Here is a 15240-nt window from a genome sequence, read left to right on the forward strand (position 1 = left end):
CCGTCTCTTCCCTCCCCTCCTGCTCACTCGGCACGCAATACAGCAGAAAGAATGACAAAAGCGCAAGGCTCAACGGAGAACGTCCTAGTGACGGTGCGCTGTCGGCCGTTCTCGCAAAAGGAGCTCGCCGCAGGCCACAAGAAGATCGTCACCATCGACTCGAAAGTTGCCTCTGTAAATATCAATGATCCAAGAGGCAGAGACGAACCTAAACAGTTCACGTTCGATGCCGCGTTCGATGAGGATTGCACTCAGCAACAAGTTTACGACTCTACGGCAAGGATTATCGTCGATGCCGTCCTCGATGGATTCAATGGGACCGTATTCTGTTATGGTAAGCCGCGAGCGATAGCGAGTGGGAGCGGAGCGAGGGGTTGTTGGCGATAGGAGCCGTGAGCGATGGCGAACGCCGACTGCGGTGGGCGGAGCGAGCCACATTGCGAGAAAGGCGCAATACTCCCCTCACCGCATTTCTGACAAGCACCGGCAAGCGTCCGATCTTTCGCGAGCGAAGCGAGCACCACATTGCGCAATAGGTGCAACACTCCTCTCACCCAAGTAGCCTAACATCCTTGTCGCGAGCGGAGCGAGCACGATGTTGCTTGTTGATGGATAGTTGATGTTTGATTGTAGATGCTCGATGGGTTGACGGTCGATTGACGATTGATGGTTGTCAGTCGATCGTCGATGGCTGATGGCTGAAACATCCGTTGTTCAACCCCGTTCCTTTGCTTGGCCCCAACAGAAAATCCACTCATTCATTTGACGCGCTCTTCTCACAAAAGGCCAAACGGGAACGGGCAAGACCTTCTCCATGCAAGGCATCAGCGACGTCCCCGAGCTCCGCGGTATCATCCCCCAGGCATTCCACCACATCTTCTCCCACATCGCGCACCGATCGGCCGAGAAAAAGTTCCTTGTCCGCGTATCCTTTCTGGAAATCTACAATGAAGACATCAAGGATCTGCTCATTAAGCAGAAAGTCCATGGCGCGACAAAGACGCCCGGGCTGGAATTGAAGGAGCATCCGGAAACGGGAGTGTATGTGAAGGATCTGGGAACCCATGTGGTCAAGAACGTTCCGGAGATGGAGGCGTTGATGGCGCTGGGAAATAAGAATCGGTCGGTGGGAGCCACCCTCATGAACGAAAACTCGTCACGTTCGCATTCCATCTTTACCGTCACGGTCGAAAGCTCTGAGCCGGGACCTGACGGGAAGGATCGTATCGTCGCGGGCAAGCTGCATTTGGTGGATCTTGCTGGAAGCGAGCGGCAGAGCAAAACGGGAGCAACCGGCGACCGACTGCATGAAGCCACGAGAATCAATCTGAGTCTGAGTGCCTTGGGAAACTGTATTGGAGCATTGGTGGATGGCAGAAGCACGCATATCCCCTACAGAGACTCCAAGTTGACCCGTGGGTGACGAACGGCAGTCTCTTGCGTGTGCATAGTTTGAAAGCTAACAGCTAACACATCTTCGACACAGGGCTACTGCAAGATTCCCTAGGAGGGAACGCAAAAACCCTGATGATCGCAACCCTTTCCCCCGCCTCCTACAACTTCGACGAAACAATCTCCACCCTCCGGTACGCGAACCGCGCCAAGAACATCAAGAACAAGCCCAAGGTCAACGAGGACCCGAAAGACGCGATGCTCAAACAATGCCAGGAAGAGATCGAGAAATTGAAAATGGCGTTGGCAGCGAGACAACGAGGTGCGGATGCTGGGGAAGGCGGGGCCCCCCAGCCCAGGATAATTACAAAGATTGTGAAAAAAAGGGTGGTGAAGAAAGTGCCGCGGATCATTCAGAGAGCTGCTTCTGTGCATCTCGAAGGGGAGGTCCCGCCTGATGAGGTGGGCGAGGAGGGGGAGGAAAGTGAAGATGAGGAAGAAGGAGTTGAGAACGACGTTGTGGTCGAAACGTCGACAGATCCAAACACGGTGGCGGATTCTGAGAACCCACTCGCCGGGCTGGATCCGGAAACGATTCGGAAATTGGAGGAGCAGGTGGAAGCAGAGAAGCGGGCCTTACTAGCATCCAAGGACATGCTGACCTCTGACAAGGAGCGGATCGCCGCCGAGCTCGAACAACGGGCCAACGAGCTCGAAGCGGAGCGAACGATGCGCGAAACGCTCGCGACCAAACTACGGGCGTTAGAAACGCAACTCATCATCGGCGGTGGCGAGGAAGGGAGCGACTCCGACCAAGTGCCCGACGTCGGCGAGTTCCTCCAACGCATCGAGCACCAAGAGCTCCAACTAGCCGAAACCCAGTCCCGCCTGCAAGCACAAGCCCTGCGCGAGCACCAGCTCCAACAGCAGCTCGAGGCGCGGCAGGACCTGCACCTCCAGATGGAAGAGCACTACGCGTCGTTGCAGGAGGAGGTGGACATCAAGACCAAGAAGCTTGGGAAGCTGTTTACCCGGTTACAGGCCGCCAAATCAGAGATCAACGACCTCGAGGACGAGTTTCGTGCCGAGCGCGAGGATTTCCTCGACACGATTCGTGAACTCACCCGGGAGCTGTCTCTCAAAACCGCGCTCATTGAGAATTTTGTCCCCGTGGATGATCGCAAGAAAGTCGAGGCGGGCGCCGTGTTTGATGATGAGACGGATGAGTGGTTTGTGAGTGGCGTCATCGATAGGCATCTGGTGAAGAGGGTGGAGCGTCCGAGAAGTTTGGGGAGTGCGGTGAAGAGGCCTATTTGCAGATATGCGAGGATGATGGTGTCGCTGGGCGACCCGAATCCCAGGTGGAGGATCGATAACGTCTTAACGTTAAAGGTATGCTGTGATCATTTTGATGGGCCAATATAGTGAACCTTCACATGAGTGACCCTTATCCTCGTATCTTCAACAGCTGGATATGCCCGCGAAAACAACCATCTCGCCCACCCCAACACGCAACACGTCGCCATTGAAAGGTGCGCTCGACTCCGCGCTCGAAGCCGAAGACGAATGGGAAGAAATCACCGTAGCGGAAACCGACTTTGCGGGATACAGGCAACGGACGGCTGCGGCGAATCAGTCGAGGCGGAGGGCCCAGAAGGCATAGCGGACTTGAGTTCCGCCTGAATCTGACACCCCACGAAATATTCTTTTTGGTTTGGGCAACGAGACTCTACTTTTTGTATATTGTTGGAAACGTAACAGAATAAGCACATATATGCAAGTGTGTGGAAAGCACATACGCTGCTAATCTACTGAACATTATCGGCCGTGATGCGTTTGACAAAGCTCGCAACGACATCAAAGAACTCGTTCTCTCTCAGCATCTCGAAATGCTTGCCAGTTACGCCGGTTTCAAGCTCTACCGTCCCTTTGCCGCCGTTCAAAGTCCTCAAATAGTCAGCAAACCGCTCGGAATGGGGTAAATCCATCAACTCGTCCTGCGGGCTGTGAACCACTAGATACGGCGGTAACGCGACACCGGATGATGGGAGAAGATGCTGTGGCGATGCCCGTCGCCACGCATCAGGGGAATCGCCAAATGCCAGCGATATAAAATCGACATAGGAAGGGTACTGGGATGCAAGGGTCGGGATGTCGTATATGCCTTCCACCCCGACACAGCCTTTAATTGATTCATGAAGTCGCTGCCCTTTCTGCGCAAGTGTTGAAGCGTTCTCAACGACTTCTTCCGAGATGGCGCCAAGATCGAGCGGGCGCGCATCCGTTGCAACCTCTGTCCACCCAAACCACTCAGGTTGGAAGAGAAGCAGCGACGCCAGGTGGGCTCCGCATGAATGTCCCACCAGCACAAACCCTGTTGGCTGGAAGCCGAAGTACGGCTCCGACTTGTCATGTAACCATTTCAGCGCATGAGTGACGTCTAGGAGGTGCGTTGGGTGTTGGTTGATATACTTTTTGGATGACGCCGTGGTTTTGGCCTCTGTTGTGGGTTCATCCGTCGCCGTAGCAGCCGGGCCCGAATGACTTGCGCCGAACGACGAAAGCCGGTATCCCACGACAACGGTATGTAGGTTATGCACCGAGGCAAAGTGCTCCCCGAGATACTCATAGTCGTTCTATTCCCGGGAGAAGGGTTCAGTATTGGCGCCTGGGGCAACGAGCGCTGGCAGAAGCACACGGACTTCCTCACCTTATCCCCAGTCCTCCACGCCCCTCCATGTATATACACCAGCACAGGTTGTGGCGGTATCGCTTTCACTGCTCCTTGACCTATCTGTGCATCGTCGTCGTCGGGTCGGGTGTCGTCCTCGAGGTCTGACACAGGCACGTATATGTCAAGATGCTGCTTGGGGTCCGCCACTGCTGACGAGCCGTAGGGGATGTTTTTGAAGCGCTTGACTGTTGTTGCGGAGTCCACTATGGCGGCCATTGTTGGGACAGAGGGGATCTTTGGAAGCGAAAGTCGAGAACTCGTCGGGAAAGCGCGTAGCCGTCACCATCGGAGTCTCCGCTGAGTCGACTGACCTCGAGGGACAGCAGATTCACCACAGACTCTACGTAGACAACGACAATGAGCGACTACGAAGACGACGATGATATCTCAGGGCCAGACTACGAGGCTCTCATCAGCGTCATGGACAAGGTCGAGGCTGCCAACAACGAGGTCGATGGGCGCGGCGGAGCTGTCAAAACCGAGCCTGGTGCCGAACCGCATGGACAAGGGCAGGAGGAAAACCGGAATGCGAGCGGAGAGGGCGTTCGGGAGACGACGTCTGGCCCTGCTTCGAGGACGCGTGGGGCTGCCGCGAGGAAGCGGGGTGGAGTTGAGAAGAGTGGGGATGGCCGTTCCAACGTTGCAAAGAGCACGGTATCAGAAACCGGCCGAGGTCGTGGGAAGAAAGCTGCGGGGCAAAAATCGAAGCGGAAGCTCGATACCGCTGAATCCCAAGAGGATACGACGGCCGATGCAAACCAGCCATCGCAATCTACTACAGACGACACGACAGGCTTCTCCATAGCCCGCCCACCCCATCCTCCCAACAAAAAGCCCCGCACATCAAAAGGGCAACGCCAAGAACCCCACCGAACCCCAAGCCCACCCCCCTCCACCGCCCGCCCACCCTTCCCAACCCCCTCGACCCCACTCTCCTCAACACCACCCGACCTCTCCCCAATCACCATCAACCGCGCCCCAGTGCTGTGCCTATGGGCCGCCGTGGTCGCGCATCGCGAGGGGTACGCGTGGAAGACGGCGCTGACGATCGGAAAGTGTGTGATGGTGAGGTGTGCGCAGGCGAAGGGGAGGAGTGTGGGTGTGATTGCGGAAAAGGATGAGACGACAGATAAACGGGTGCAGGATGAGGGAAGGGCGATGCGGACTGTGTGGGCGTTTGGGATGTGGATTACGTGTGTGGATCTTGCGGCGGATACCGGTGGTGATGGTGGTGGGAATGAAGTGAAAGCGGAGGCTGATGAAGACGCGAAGCCTGCCACGCTACGGGCAGTCATTTCCGGTAAACCGGTTGATCCGGTTGACACGGAATGGTATTGTCGGAATAAGTTTCGGGCCAGGTGGGAAGACGCTTTGAAGTGTTTTACCACATTGGCCAACAGGTGTGATCCGGAACGGATCGGCGTGGATGGCTACGGGTTCTATGAGCGCTTTCGGCCGGGTGTGGCGGCCGGCGCGCAGGGGTGGGGGAAGAGCGGAGAGTTGCAATTGAGGGCCATAGTTGGGATGGAGTTGTGAGCTGCAAGAGTTCGGATATTTGGGCACGCAGCCGAGGGGGCATATCACTGCCAACGAATAGGCGGTGAGGCAACTCTTGTTCATACGATGTAAATAACGAATGATGGCCCTAGATGTCGTTGCCACAGTCTGAGTCAGGTCTGAGTGTCCATGTGTGCATGTGCATGTCCATAACCAGCGCAAGTTAAGCTATTTGCAAAGGGAAGCTCGAAGAAGTCTTCGTATCCAACACAACATACGAGGTATAATCAAAATCGAATTCTTAAAAGACACAAGTCTCCCTGGCTTGACAGCAACAGCACTATAGAAAGACAAACACGCTCAATCCACACGAACAAAATTCAAGACATGATATCGAAGGATATCCAAAGTGAAAAGACTAAGTTATGCATGGCTTAAGCGCGGTGGCTCTTGCCCTTCCACTGCCAGAGGCAGTCAATGCAGCATTCCGTGCAAGCTGTAAGATGGAAAGGAATGCGAGAGTAAGTAAAGAAGAAGACGCGGACTGGAATGAATGAAAATGGAAACGTAACATACCAGGGTCGAACAAGCACTGAGGGAAGGGGCAGACGCCGTCACCGGGTGCGGGTTCGTTGGGGTCGCTTGGGGGCAATGGAGCGGGTTCAGCGGGCTCCTTGTCGGGGATCTTGCCATCCTTGACGTTGTTGTACAGGAAAGCGTTGGGAGTGCGTTGCAGCGTGCCTTGGATGAGGTCCTTGGTCGCAATGACCTTCAAGTAGGTCTGGACTTCGGCGGGGGTAGTGAAGTTACCCTCTGCGAGGGCAAGGGCAACGACACCAGCGACATGAGGAGTAGCCATAGAAGTACCGCTAATGGTGTTGGTACGGCCGTTGTTCCAGGTGGATGTGATATCAACACCGGGGGCGATGATGTCCACACAGGTTCCGCGTTCGGAGAATGAGGCGATGTGGTCGGTCTTGTCGGAGGCGGCAACGGTAATAGCTTCGGGGACACGGGCGGGAGACAAGAGGCAGGCATCCCGACCAGAGTTACCGGCAGCAATGGCAAAGTTCACACCCGCCTTGATGGCTCCTTGAACAGCGCGGTCCAAAGCAGTGGAGGCACCACCACCGAGAGACATGTTGGCGACGGACTTTCTTCCACGCTTGGGCGCTTCCTTGGTCACATACTCGATTCCGGCAATGACGTCCGAAGTGGTGCCGGAGCCTCGGGCGTCCAACACCTTCACGGCAATGAGGCTAACCTTCTTGGCAACACCGAAAGTCTTGGAGCCGATGGTCCCGGCGACGTGGGTGCCGTGGCCGTTTCCGTCAGCATCACCGTCGGTGGTAAAACTTTTGCCAATCTTCGCACGGCCCTCGAATTCGGGGTGGTCAACGAAGATTCCGGTGTCGATGATGTATGCGTTAACACCCTCTGTAGGAAAGCGAATTCCGTGAGAAATCCGTAATGATGATGATTGATAACATTTTAAACCTAGATACGTACCTCCAGCCGAGTCGGGGTATTCGTAGTTGCTCGAAAGGGGCAACTTTCGGGTGTGGATTCGCTGCAGGCCCCAGGATCCCGGGTTGCCCTGCTTTCCGGTGATCGAAACGATCTTGTCCTCCTCGATGTAATCCACACTGGGGTCTTGCTATAAGCGTCAATTGAAGGTTTAGTTTTTTGGATCTCCCATTTCATATTAAATTAACTCGCACGAACCCTCAGCGCCTCAGCTACGTCCTTGGGCAACTTTGCAGCATATCCCTTGAAGTCAGAAAAGTCGTAAGCATGCTTGATGCCGTAGGCGCTGACTGGCTTCTCGATATCGATAGAAACTCCGCCAGCAAGAGCTTGAACGGTCAACAAGGGGCTCGGGGCAAAAGAAGTTTGCAACCAGCTCACGTGGTTCTGGACTGCGGGAGAGATGGGATGAAATCTTTAGTATGGGAAGCACCGGAAGCGCATTCAAACCGAATAATAGAAAAAAGGGCAGCTACTCACAGGTGCTTTGCTCCACATCCTTCTTGAAAACAACAATGTACTGTTCAGGAATGGGAGTTCCGGCCACGTTCTGCTTGGGGTGGGGCTTAGCATCGGCGAACTGAAGCGCGACCACCAAGACGGTGGTGAGGCTAGCAAGGGTCAGACGCATGGTGGGCGAGAGACCGAGCTAGCGAAGCTTTGAAAGAAAGGGACGCGGCAAGTGATGTCCCGATGGACGAAGCTCAGAACGAGATGGGACGGACAAGCGATGGAAAGCGATTGCTAAGACGAGGGACTTTTGAGGTTTGAGGTTGCCAGACTGCTGCACTACTGTAATGTGTATGTATATGGATATGGGAACGGTAAGCAAGCAAACAGCCAAGAAAGCGATGAGATCGGTGTGGGAAAATTGGCTGGGAGTCAGGGAAGCTTGTCCACGTCGACGCTAAATACTGGCCAGAACGCAGGTGTCTAATCGAAAGAGGGGGGGGGGGGGGGATAAATAACACGCCAATGAGGTGATGACGCTGCGGGGATTGCTCATCAATTGTTATCATATTGCTGTGCCTCTTGTGCCCCGCTGAAGAGAATCGGAGACTGTGCCCGAATGTGCGCTGCGTTTGTGATCAGCAGCCCCTCATCATTTTATTATCTCTGGCGGGATGCTGGGCGGGATGCTCATCATAGGATTTGCCACCCTCTCTCAGCTCGGTTTCATCGCCATCCGCCCTGGTCGTCGTCCATGTCCAGCGACCCAAAGGGAAACAAACAAACGCCCACGACTCCTTTCCTTGGCGGATGGGTGTGACCTCTCGGTCCGTGACCAGTCGTTACTGACTGTTTCTAACCGGGCACATGTACATTTATAAACGCTTATCTTTCTTTGACGATCGACAGCGACGGCTCGCGGCCTCCCCTCACAAGCTCTTGCAAGTTGCATCCGAACTTGATAAATGGAGGAGGAGTGAGAGAGAGAGCAAACAGTCTTTGAATTTACGTACGCTCGGTTGAGATGGATGCGGCTGCCTTTCCGCTCCAGCAGTTTCAGTTTTTGCGAGGACTTGTCCCACATATCATCAGCCGCACATGCCCATGCAGCCATCCCACATACAGTAGCCGTCGCCTTGGTCGTTTGCATATAGTCGCGGCAAGCCGAAGGGCGTTGCTGGCAGAACAAGCCTGTGCATAGTGTGGGTGGGTGCGAGCGCGACGCGACCATCACGTCATTGATGAGGCATAGCATCATTAGCATGAGAGCCAGCCATCTCGGCCGCGACCGTTCAGAAAGCCTTCAACCGACCACCAAGCTTTGTGTAGATCTAGATACGTACAGTACATAGTTTCCCATAGTGCATCCTCGTTAGTTCGCTAGTCCAGTTATCCAAGTATCACAGCCGTCGCCCAGCCTGTTTCAACAACAAAATGTCGACTGCAGCTCCCGCCAACCCCGCAGAAATCTCAGACCCCCTGTCCGACGAGCAGAAAAGTGCCCTGTGGCATAACGCCATCCAGATTGTGGTGGAGTTGAAAGACCAACACGAGCAGGCGCTGGGCTCCGTGTCGCCACTAGAGAAGCCAAGATGCATTGAGGAGTTTCAAGCTTGGGCGGACGGGCTTTTGGAATTGGTCTGGATTGCTATCATGGGGCACGACACAAAAGGTAGGGACACTGCGTCGGTAGGCGTAGGAATGCTTGAGGATTCCGAGCGGAGCGATGAGAATGGGAGCGACAGCGAGCCCAGTCGCGCCGCAGGCCCGAGAATGCTTGAGTGCGGTGGGGCCGAGCCTACGGCCCAGGATTAGAAACGATCACACACTAGCCCAACCTCCTTGTCGCGAGCGGAGCGAGCAGGGTATTGTTTAACCATCCAACCCTCGACGTACCTTCGCTTCGCTCATCACGCTCATTACCCTCCATGTAGATCGCTCACCACTTGGCAGCCTCTTAGCCAACGCACAGAAAGATCCTCCCAAGCCCCGTATACCGATCGAGACGGCTACATCGACCCTGCGCACCATCCTGTTCCTCTCACTCACAACAACCAAAACCTACGATCCGCGCACCCGTCAGGTCCTGCGACGCCTCGCTCGCGCTCTCTCCTTATCCTTTCCGGATGAGCACGAGATTGTCGTCGCGGAGACACTCAAACATCCCAATGAGGCTATCGATTCCACCACCGCCACATCGGCCGCACAGAAACGGGCTGAGAACGGTAAACAATGGCGGTCCTGGAAAGTTGGCTTAGCGACCGTGGCTGGGGGATTGGCGATCGGCCTGTAAGTTGATGGGATGGGTGGCGAACCGCTTTCTACCTAGTGCTTACCACCCATTATTGCCTAAACGCAGAACGGGAGGCCTCGCTGCACCCCTGGTCGGGGCTGGCGTAGCGAGTGTACTTGGCGCCGTCGGCGTTGGAGGCACCGCCGCGGGGATGCTAGGCGTCGGATTGGCAAGTAGTGCCGCTGTCGTTGGCAGTTTATTTGGGGCGTACGGAGGACACATGACGGGAAAAGCCGTCTCGAACGCCACGAGAGAGGTGGAAGATTTCGAGTTCGTTGAAGTTAGCCAAAAAGGGCGGGTCAACGTTCTCATCTGCATCTCCGGCTGGCTGACCGACAAGAAAGATGTGTCGGCGCCCTGGAATATTTTCAATGAGTCCTCGGACGTGTACGCATTGAAGTGGGTTCGTAGATGCCGTATGCCGTCTATCCCCGCCCAGCTACGCAGCTGTTGACGCGACTTTCGTGCGTTATGTAGGAAGTTTCCGCGTTGCTTGCCCTCGGTAACGCACTCAGCGCCATGATCAAAAGCCAGGCTATCGCATATGTCAAAGGGGAAATTCTCAAGAGGACGGTGCTTGCTTCCCTGATGACAGCCATGTGGCCTTTGGGGTTGGTGAAGGTTGGCAAGCTCCTCGATAACCCGTACGTTGGTGTCTCCCGTTCTCTTTGTCATAGTATGGAAAAAACTGACAACTTGGCGTTTTAGGTGGAACAACGCAAAATCACTTGCCAATAAGGCAGGTCCAATTCTGGGCGACGTCCTCCAGGCGCATGCACAAGGCAACCGGCCTGTATCCATCGTAAGTGTCTCTACGTCCATCTTCACTCGCCAAATGGGTCCCCTTCCAGACGTAATACTTCCTAATCCTTTTCGTGCATCCCAGGTCGCATACTCCCTCGGATCACTCCTCGCCGTCCGAGCAGTCCTCTCCCTCCCAGCCTCATCACCACCACTAGTCGAAAACTTATACCTCCTCGGCTCCCCCCTCCCACTCACACCCACCATGTGGCAAGCCCTGCGCGCCCGCGTCCCCGGCCGCATCGTCAACTTCTATTCCACAAAAGACTGGGTCCTCGGTTTCCTCCACCGCGCGACGCAAAAACCCGAAAAAGGATGGGGTGTTGCGGGTCTACAACCCGTGAACGTGGACGGGATCGAGAACATCTGCTGTGATGAGTTTGTGGAAGGACATGTGGCGTGGAGGGCTCGCGTGGGCAGGTGTTTGGAGTTGGGCAAGGTAGAGGGCATCAAAGGGGATAAGGCTAGGGAGTGGGAGACGGAAAGTAGGATTGAAGAGGGGGTTGTGGAGGGCTTGAGTGTGGAGGAGATTGTGCAGAAGGAGGTGCCACCGCTCCCATACCGGCCGCCCGCTGATGAGAATGGAGGGGACGGGCCGGAGGTAGCTGGGAAGGCCGCCCGCTTCACCTCCCTTGAGCACCAAGTTGAAGGATTATCAGTCTCTCAATCTTGAAATCCTACCTCTTGTCACTCCGCTTACATGTATTCACCCCATTGTATAACCAATCTAATGATGCCAGTGGGCCTATCAAGAAAACATATGCAAAATTCCACGTTGATGTTGCGGCCTAGGCCCCAGCTCCACAACAGTCCTCATCTGCGATTGCCGGCGGGGTTTGGCGCTGATAGTGTGCTGTACAGACGGTCTGAGTAGTTCCGCCTTAAGAAGTGACGACTTTCGAGAAACACTGACAGCATCGACAATTGAAATACGGAGTGAAATACGACAGCGCGTGGAAAGTCCCCGCCCAGAAACTTGTTCCCCACACCTTCCGCAATCTCTCGAGCCTACAGACGAGTTCCTCTTTTGCATCAGGCTTGTGGAGGAGTTCCAGTTGCTGCGGAGACATGTTCCTTCCTCGAAACGAGTCTGACAGGAGAGACGTCAAGATCTGCTCCGAAAGAGGTCGATTTTGAGGTTGAGTGAAGGCTGAGCATCGGGAGCGCTCCGACTTGCAACTAGCGGGGGTATGTCTGACTTCGAACTTGTGGGGACGCGGCTGAGATCACTTCGCCATGTGCGCCTTGAACAACCAGGCTTGTTGATCGTCACTGTTTCCAGATAACCGCCTATATATATTGTACAATCATATATTGATCCGATAGTGCCATGAGGCGTGTGACGGGAAGCAGACGGTAAAGAGCTTGCAACGCTCTATATTCTGCGGTAAGGTTACCCTAGGGTAACCCGAACCGAAGGCCCCGCTATTGAAACATTTGCAAACGATTTTCAAAGCTACATAGCGCGTTGATCGTCCATGATGAGGGAGGATGGCGCTGCTGGCGGAGTAAAGCGCAAAGGAACCAGTAACCGTACAGCCAGGTCTGGCGCAACTGTGCTACAACGAATTCAGTCCCGCTCCCCTCTGAGAGTCTTCAAAGCCGTCCGGTCGCGCACATCGATACCCATAGTCCGCGCTTTGAGCTTCATGTTCACATCGTCCGTGACAAGCACGACCGGACTGACGTTCTTGGGCTGTCGCGCGTTCTGCATAAAGTACCAGCAGCATTGCAGGATCACATCGTCGTTATTCTTCTTCCTCTCATGCGCAGATTCCTGCGTTGTCCAGTCCTCGGTGCGGATACGTAGGTCGTGGAGGAAGTTGCCTTGGCTAGTCTGCAGTTTTAGCCAGGCTTTGCGGCGAACGGAGCGTTCCGACTCCATGCCTGTTCCGAACTCAGTGTCCAAGAACTGTACCGCTCGCTTGGCGGCTAGTCCTACGTCGTCATCGCTATTTTTCAGTCCATCGAGTTCGCTGACGACTGCAGTGGGTACAGGAAATTAGGAGATGGCAACGATTACGAGCCAGCAGTTTATATTGCTTACCAACTAGTGGCACGCTAATGACCCAATCTCCCGAATTGGCGAGGTCCACAATACCATCCAACCAATAGAGGTAAATGTTGGTGTCAAAGACAATGGTGGTCTCCCCCGGCACCATCCTCGATGAAGACTGTGTTCCTTCACTCTTGTGCGAGGACAGAAAGCGGTTTCGCGAATCGATCGCAGAATTGAGTTGGCGTTTTGCTTCCATTAGGCCCTGAACCGCCTCGTCAACGATGACGTCCACCTCGGATCCGGCGGGCGTGCTCTCTTCGCCAATATGAGGAACATACTCCAGTTCCTCCTCTTCTTCGACACCAACCAATATAGGTTCACCGAGCGTTGCTATTGGTTCGACGTGAGTAACTACGGAGAAGCGGCCGGTTTCCTCATTGTATGTCAGATGGGAAATCTTAGGGCAGAGCAATCTCGACACTTGCAAGATACGCCACAATCGTCTCCGCGTAGCATTCAAGTCGCCAGCTCGCAGTCGGGCCATGCCCCTGCTGTCAAGATGCTGATCTACGAGCGAATCAACTTCAGCCGCATCTCGGTGCAGCAGACTCTGGAACTCTTTCGATCGGAAGGCACCCGTGAAGAGCATAGAACCGTTAAGCTCCCAATCCTCAGGTAAGATCTCCACACCCACAACATCTTCAAGTGTGGTTCTTGCCGACTCCCCTTCAGCCATGACGCTTTGCAGCGCGTTGCAGAAATTTGCCAAGGAAGACCAAAAGTGAACATAACGCTGCGATTGCGAGGATTAATATCTCGCTTCACCGTCCCTTGCGCGCGATGCCATCGGAATTACCGGTTGTTGTAAGTACGTCAACCATGCTTCCTCCAGTGAAGCCATCCAGAATAACGTTATCCAAACATACAACAACCCTCCTTGGCTCAAACTGGCAAAATTTTCATCTCCACTGGATGTGCTTTTCAGCAAGTTCGACAAGCAGAAAGTCATGACATGCATAGCAAGCGACACCAGATGGTCTTTGAGCGGATCTCGGTCCTGTTCACTTGTAGCAGTGAACTTTCCGAGCTGCGACATGCTGCCATTTGCCGAAGCGAATTGCAAAAAGACCAAGGCAGCTTCGTCAGAGTCCGAGGTCACGAGGGGCTCGAAATACTTGAGTTGAGACGCGAACTCTGATAGGTATGTCGGGAAATGCTCCGTGCTACACCGAGAACAATCAGCTGGGTCCAAAGACCATGGCATACACCATGATACTTACCTGACTTTGGTGAAAAGAATCTCATGCATGCGGATGAAGTCCATTTTCATCATCTGAGCATCGACTATCCCGCGCCTGCGCGAAAGCTTAGCGGCCGTCAAGCGTTTTTCGACAGTCTTGAACAGGATCGTTAGCGCGTCCTTTGCGCTCAGAAAGGGTGATTTGACGGTCAAGCTTCGCAAGTAAGCATGGAATGACTCGAGAAAGTGCTCATCATAATTTGATACAATGGCTATCTGATTGTGATATAGACCTAGGGTTCGAAGTCAGGATGATGGTACAACCTCCGCAGCATGACATGCCACATCGACGATATTACCTGACTCGCCGCACAAGATGGCAGCTTCTCTATAATAGCGGCGCGAAATAGACCAATCCAATACGCCCGACGCGGGTGTGTCAGGAGATTTGAGATACATTTGCTCATATCGTTTCAGGTCGCCCAAGTAGTTAACGGATCGATGCCAGCAGGGTGAGACAGCTGTACGGCGGTAGCCACCGGCCCTGATTGATGGCCACTGGGCTTTGAAAGCGGCGACGAGGTCCACATACAGCGCCACGCTGGTTGAAATGAACTTCTTCCAGGCACTTCTCACTCCATCCGTGAGTTGCCCGTGTTCCATCTTCAAGTGCGCCCGAAGCTTCTCAATTGCAGCATATATGCCGTATCGCCACAACCGTGTTTCCAAATCATATTTGACTGCAAGGTCATATTTCGCCTTCATGATCGTAACGTATAGTTTGCAAGCCCTGAACAGAAATTATTAGTTGTGGTCACCATCACAGGATTCTATCACAAAAACTTGAACTCACTCAGACTGCCTCGTTGTGTAGCGCTGTATGCCTTCCATGCTATGAACGATTCGTTCTTCCTTATTCATACTTTCGAACTGGGAAATATACTTGTAGGCAGCCTTGAGATCTTGGTGTGAAGAGCCCGCATTTTCCTGATTTGCAACACGAAGTTCAGAAGAGACATCTGACACTGACAGACACAAGGCCGTGGTACGTACAGTCCGGGTCACTCTGGACGACTTCGGTGCATCTGATTCCCCTCGAGTGGCCAATGATGAAAGCCCTTCTCGACCATCCAAATGCCCGGCAAAACGACGGTTAGCCATTCCTTCGACGAGCGCCCGCGACCGAGAGCGTAATCCAGAGTTATCCGACGCAGCTTCGGTGATCAATGCTCTGTTTGACTTTGTAACTATGCGCTCACAGGCCTGTGACGTGCTTTGGTGCCCAATGTCCTCCGGGTCTACTTCGA

At 54.2% G+C, this 15240-nt stretch overlaps 6 protein-coding genes across 6 annotated transcripts; 3 read left to right on the top strand and 3 right to left on the bottom strand.

Moving 5' to 3' along the window:
* The first annotated feature begins 6 nt into the window (after window positions 1–6).
* EV422DRAFT_541361 (P-loop containing nucleoside triphosphate hydrolase protein) lies at window positions 7–3171 on the top strand. Its single transcript, XM_053071197.1, has 4 exons — window positions 7–334; window positions 786–1415; window positions 1487–2784; window positions 2861–3171. The coding sequence occupies exons 1-4, from the start codon at window positions 52–54 to the stop codon at window positions 3053–3055; spliced, it is 2406 nt and encodes an 801-aa protein (XP_052922573.1). The 5' UTR covers window positions 7–51; the 3' UTR covers window positions 3056–3171.
* EV422DRAFT_604357 (Alpha/Beta hydrolase protein) lies at window positions 2921–4393 on the bottom strand. The gene is made up of 2 exons (XM_053073756.1): window positions 4103–4393; window positions 2921–4028 (listed from the first exon to the last, which is right to left on the bottom strand). The coding sequence occupies exons 1-2, from the start codon at window positions 4340–4342 to the stop codon at window positions 3201–3203; spliced, it is 1068 nt and encodes a 355-aa protein (XP_052922574.1). The 5' UTR covers window positions 4343–4393; the 3' UTR covers window positions 2921–3200.
* Window positions 4394–5016: 623 nt separating this feature from the next.
* EV422DRAFT_541364 (uncharacterized protein) lies at window positions 5017–5796 on the top strand. The gene has a single exon (XM_053071198.1). The coding sequence runs from the start codon at window positions 5189–5191 to the stop codon at window positions 5660–5662; it is 474 nt and encodes a 157-aa protein (XP_052922575.1). The 5' UTR covers window positions 5017–5188; the 3' UTR covers window positions 5663–5796.
* EV422DRAFT_541365 (peptidase S8/S53 domain-containing protein) lies at window positions 5797–8115 on the bottom strand. Its single transcript, XM_053071199.1, has 5 exons — window positions 7631–8115; window positions 7349–7542; window positions 7133–7280; window positions 6200–7060; window positions 5797–6119 (listed from the first exon to the last, which is right to left on the bottom strand). The coding sequence occupies exons 1-5, from the start codon at window positions 7779–7781 to the stop codon at window positions 6058–6060; spliced, it is 1416 nt and encodes a 471-aa protein (XP_052922576.1). The 5' UTR covers window positions 7782–8115; the 3' UTR covers window positions 5797–6057.
* A 919-nt stretch (window positions 8116–9034) lies between these two features.
* EV422DRAFT_580683 (DUF726-domain-containing protein) lies at window positions 9035–11482 on the top strand (the record flags this gene model as incomplete). Its single annotated transcript, XM_053073345.1, has 6 exons — window positions 9035–9386; window positions 9535–9889; window positions 9960–10296; window positions 10371–10537; window positions 10602–10695; window positions 10780–11482. 6 exons carry the CDS (start codon window positions 9035–9037, stop codon window positions 11365–11367), a joined length of 1893 nt encoding a protein of 630 aa, XP_052922577.1. The 3' UTR covers window positions 11368–11482.
* Window positions 11483–12264: 782 nt separating this feature from the next.
* On the bottom strand, window positions 12265–14824 carry EV422DRAFT_570651 (uncharacterized protein; the record flags this gene model as incomplete). Its single annotated transcript, XM_053072896.1, has 6 exons — window positions 12265–12677; window positions 12742–13486; window positions 13550–13916; window positions 13974–14226; window positions 14293–14723; window positions 14787–14824. 6 exons carry the CDS (start codon window positions 14822–14824, stop codon window positions 12265–12267), a joined length of 2247 nt encoding a protein of 748 aa, XP_052922578.1.
* Window positions 14825–15240: the final 416 nt, after the last annotated feature.

Source organism: Fimicolochytrium jonesii, assembly GCF_025526975.1.
Source record: "Fimicolochytrium jonesii strain JEL569 chromosome Unknown EV422scaffold_27, whole genome shotgun sequence".
NCBI classification, from domain to species: Eukaryota; Fungi; Chytridiomycota; class Chytridiomycetes; order Spizellomycetales; family Powellomycetaceae; genus Fimicolochytrium; species Fimicolochytrium jonesii.

What these genes read in the sequence shown, in the direction of transcription:
- EV422DRAFT_541361 (XM_053071197.1), top strand. Translation starts at nt 52, where the DNA reads ATGACAAAAGCGCAAGGCTCAACGGAGAACGTCCTAGTGACGGTGCGC. An exon ending in TGGGACCGTATTCTGTTATG is followed by an intron (nt 335 to 785) that starts GTAAGCCGCGAG and finishes TTCTCACAAAAG; the next exon opens with GCCAAACGGGAACGGGCAAG. An exon ending in ATAACGTCTTAACGTTAAAG is followed by an intron (nt 2,785 to 2,860) that starts GTATGCTGTGAT and finishes TATCTTCAACAG; the next exon opens with CTGGATATGCCCGCGAAAAC.
- EV422DRAFT_604357 (XM_053073756.1), bottom strand. Translation starts at nt 4,342, where the DNA reads ATGGCCGCCATAGTGGACTCCGCAACAACAGTCAAGCGCTTCAAAAAC. An exon ending in CGTGGAGGACTGGGGATAAG is followed by an intron (nt 4,029 to 4,102) that starts GTGAGGAAGTCC and finishes TCCCGGGAATAG; the next exon opens with AACGACTATGAGTATCTCGG.
- EV422DRAFT_541364 (XM_053071198.1), top strand. Translation starts at nt 5,189, where the DNA reads ATGGTGAGGTGTGCGCAGGCGAAGGGGAGGAGTGTGGGTGTGATTGCG.
- EV422DRAFT_541365 (XM_053071199.1), bottom strand. Translation starts at nt 7,781, where the DNA reads ATGCGTCTGACCCTTGCTAGCCTCACCACCGTCTTGGTGGTCGCGCTT. An exon ending in ACGTAGCTGAGGCGCTGAGG is followed by an intron (nt 7,281 to 7,348) that starts GTTCGTGCGAGT and finishes TGACGCTTATAG; the next exon opens with CAAGACCCCAGTGTGGATTA. An exon ending in ATACCCCGACTCGGCTGGAG is followed by an intron (nt 7,061 to 7,132) that starts GTACGTATCTAG and finishes GCTTTCCTACAG; the next exon opens with AGGGTGTTAACGCATACATC.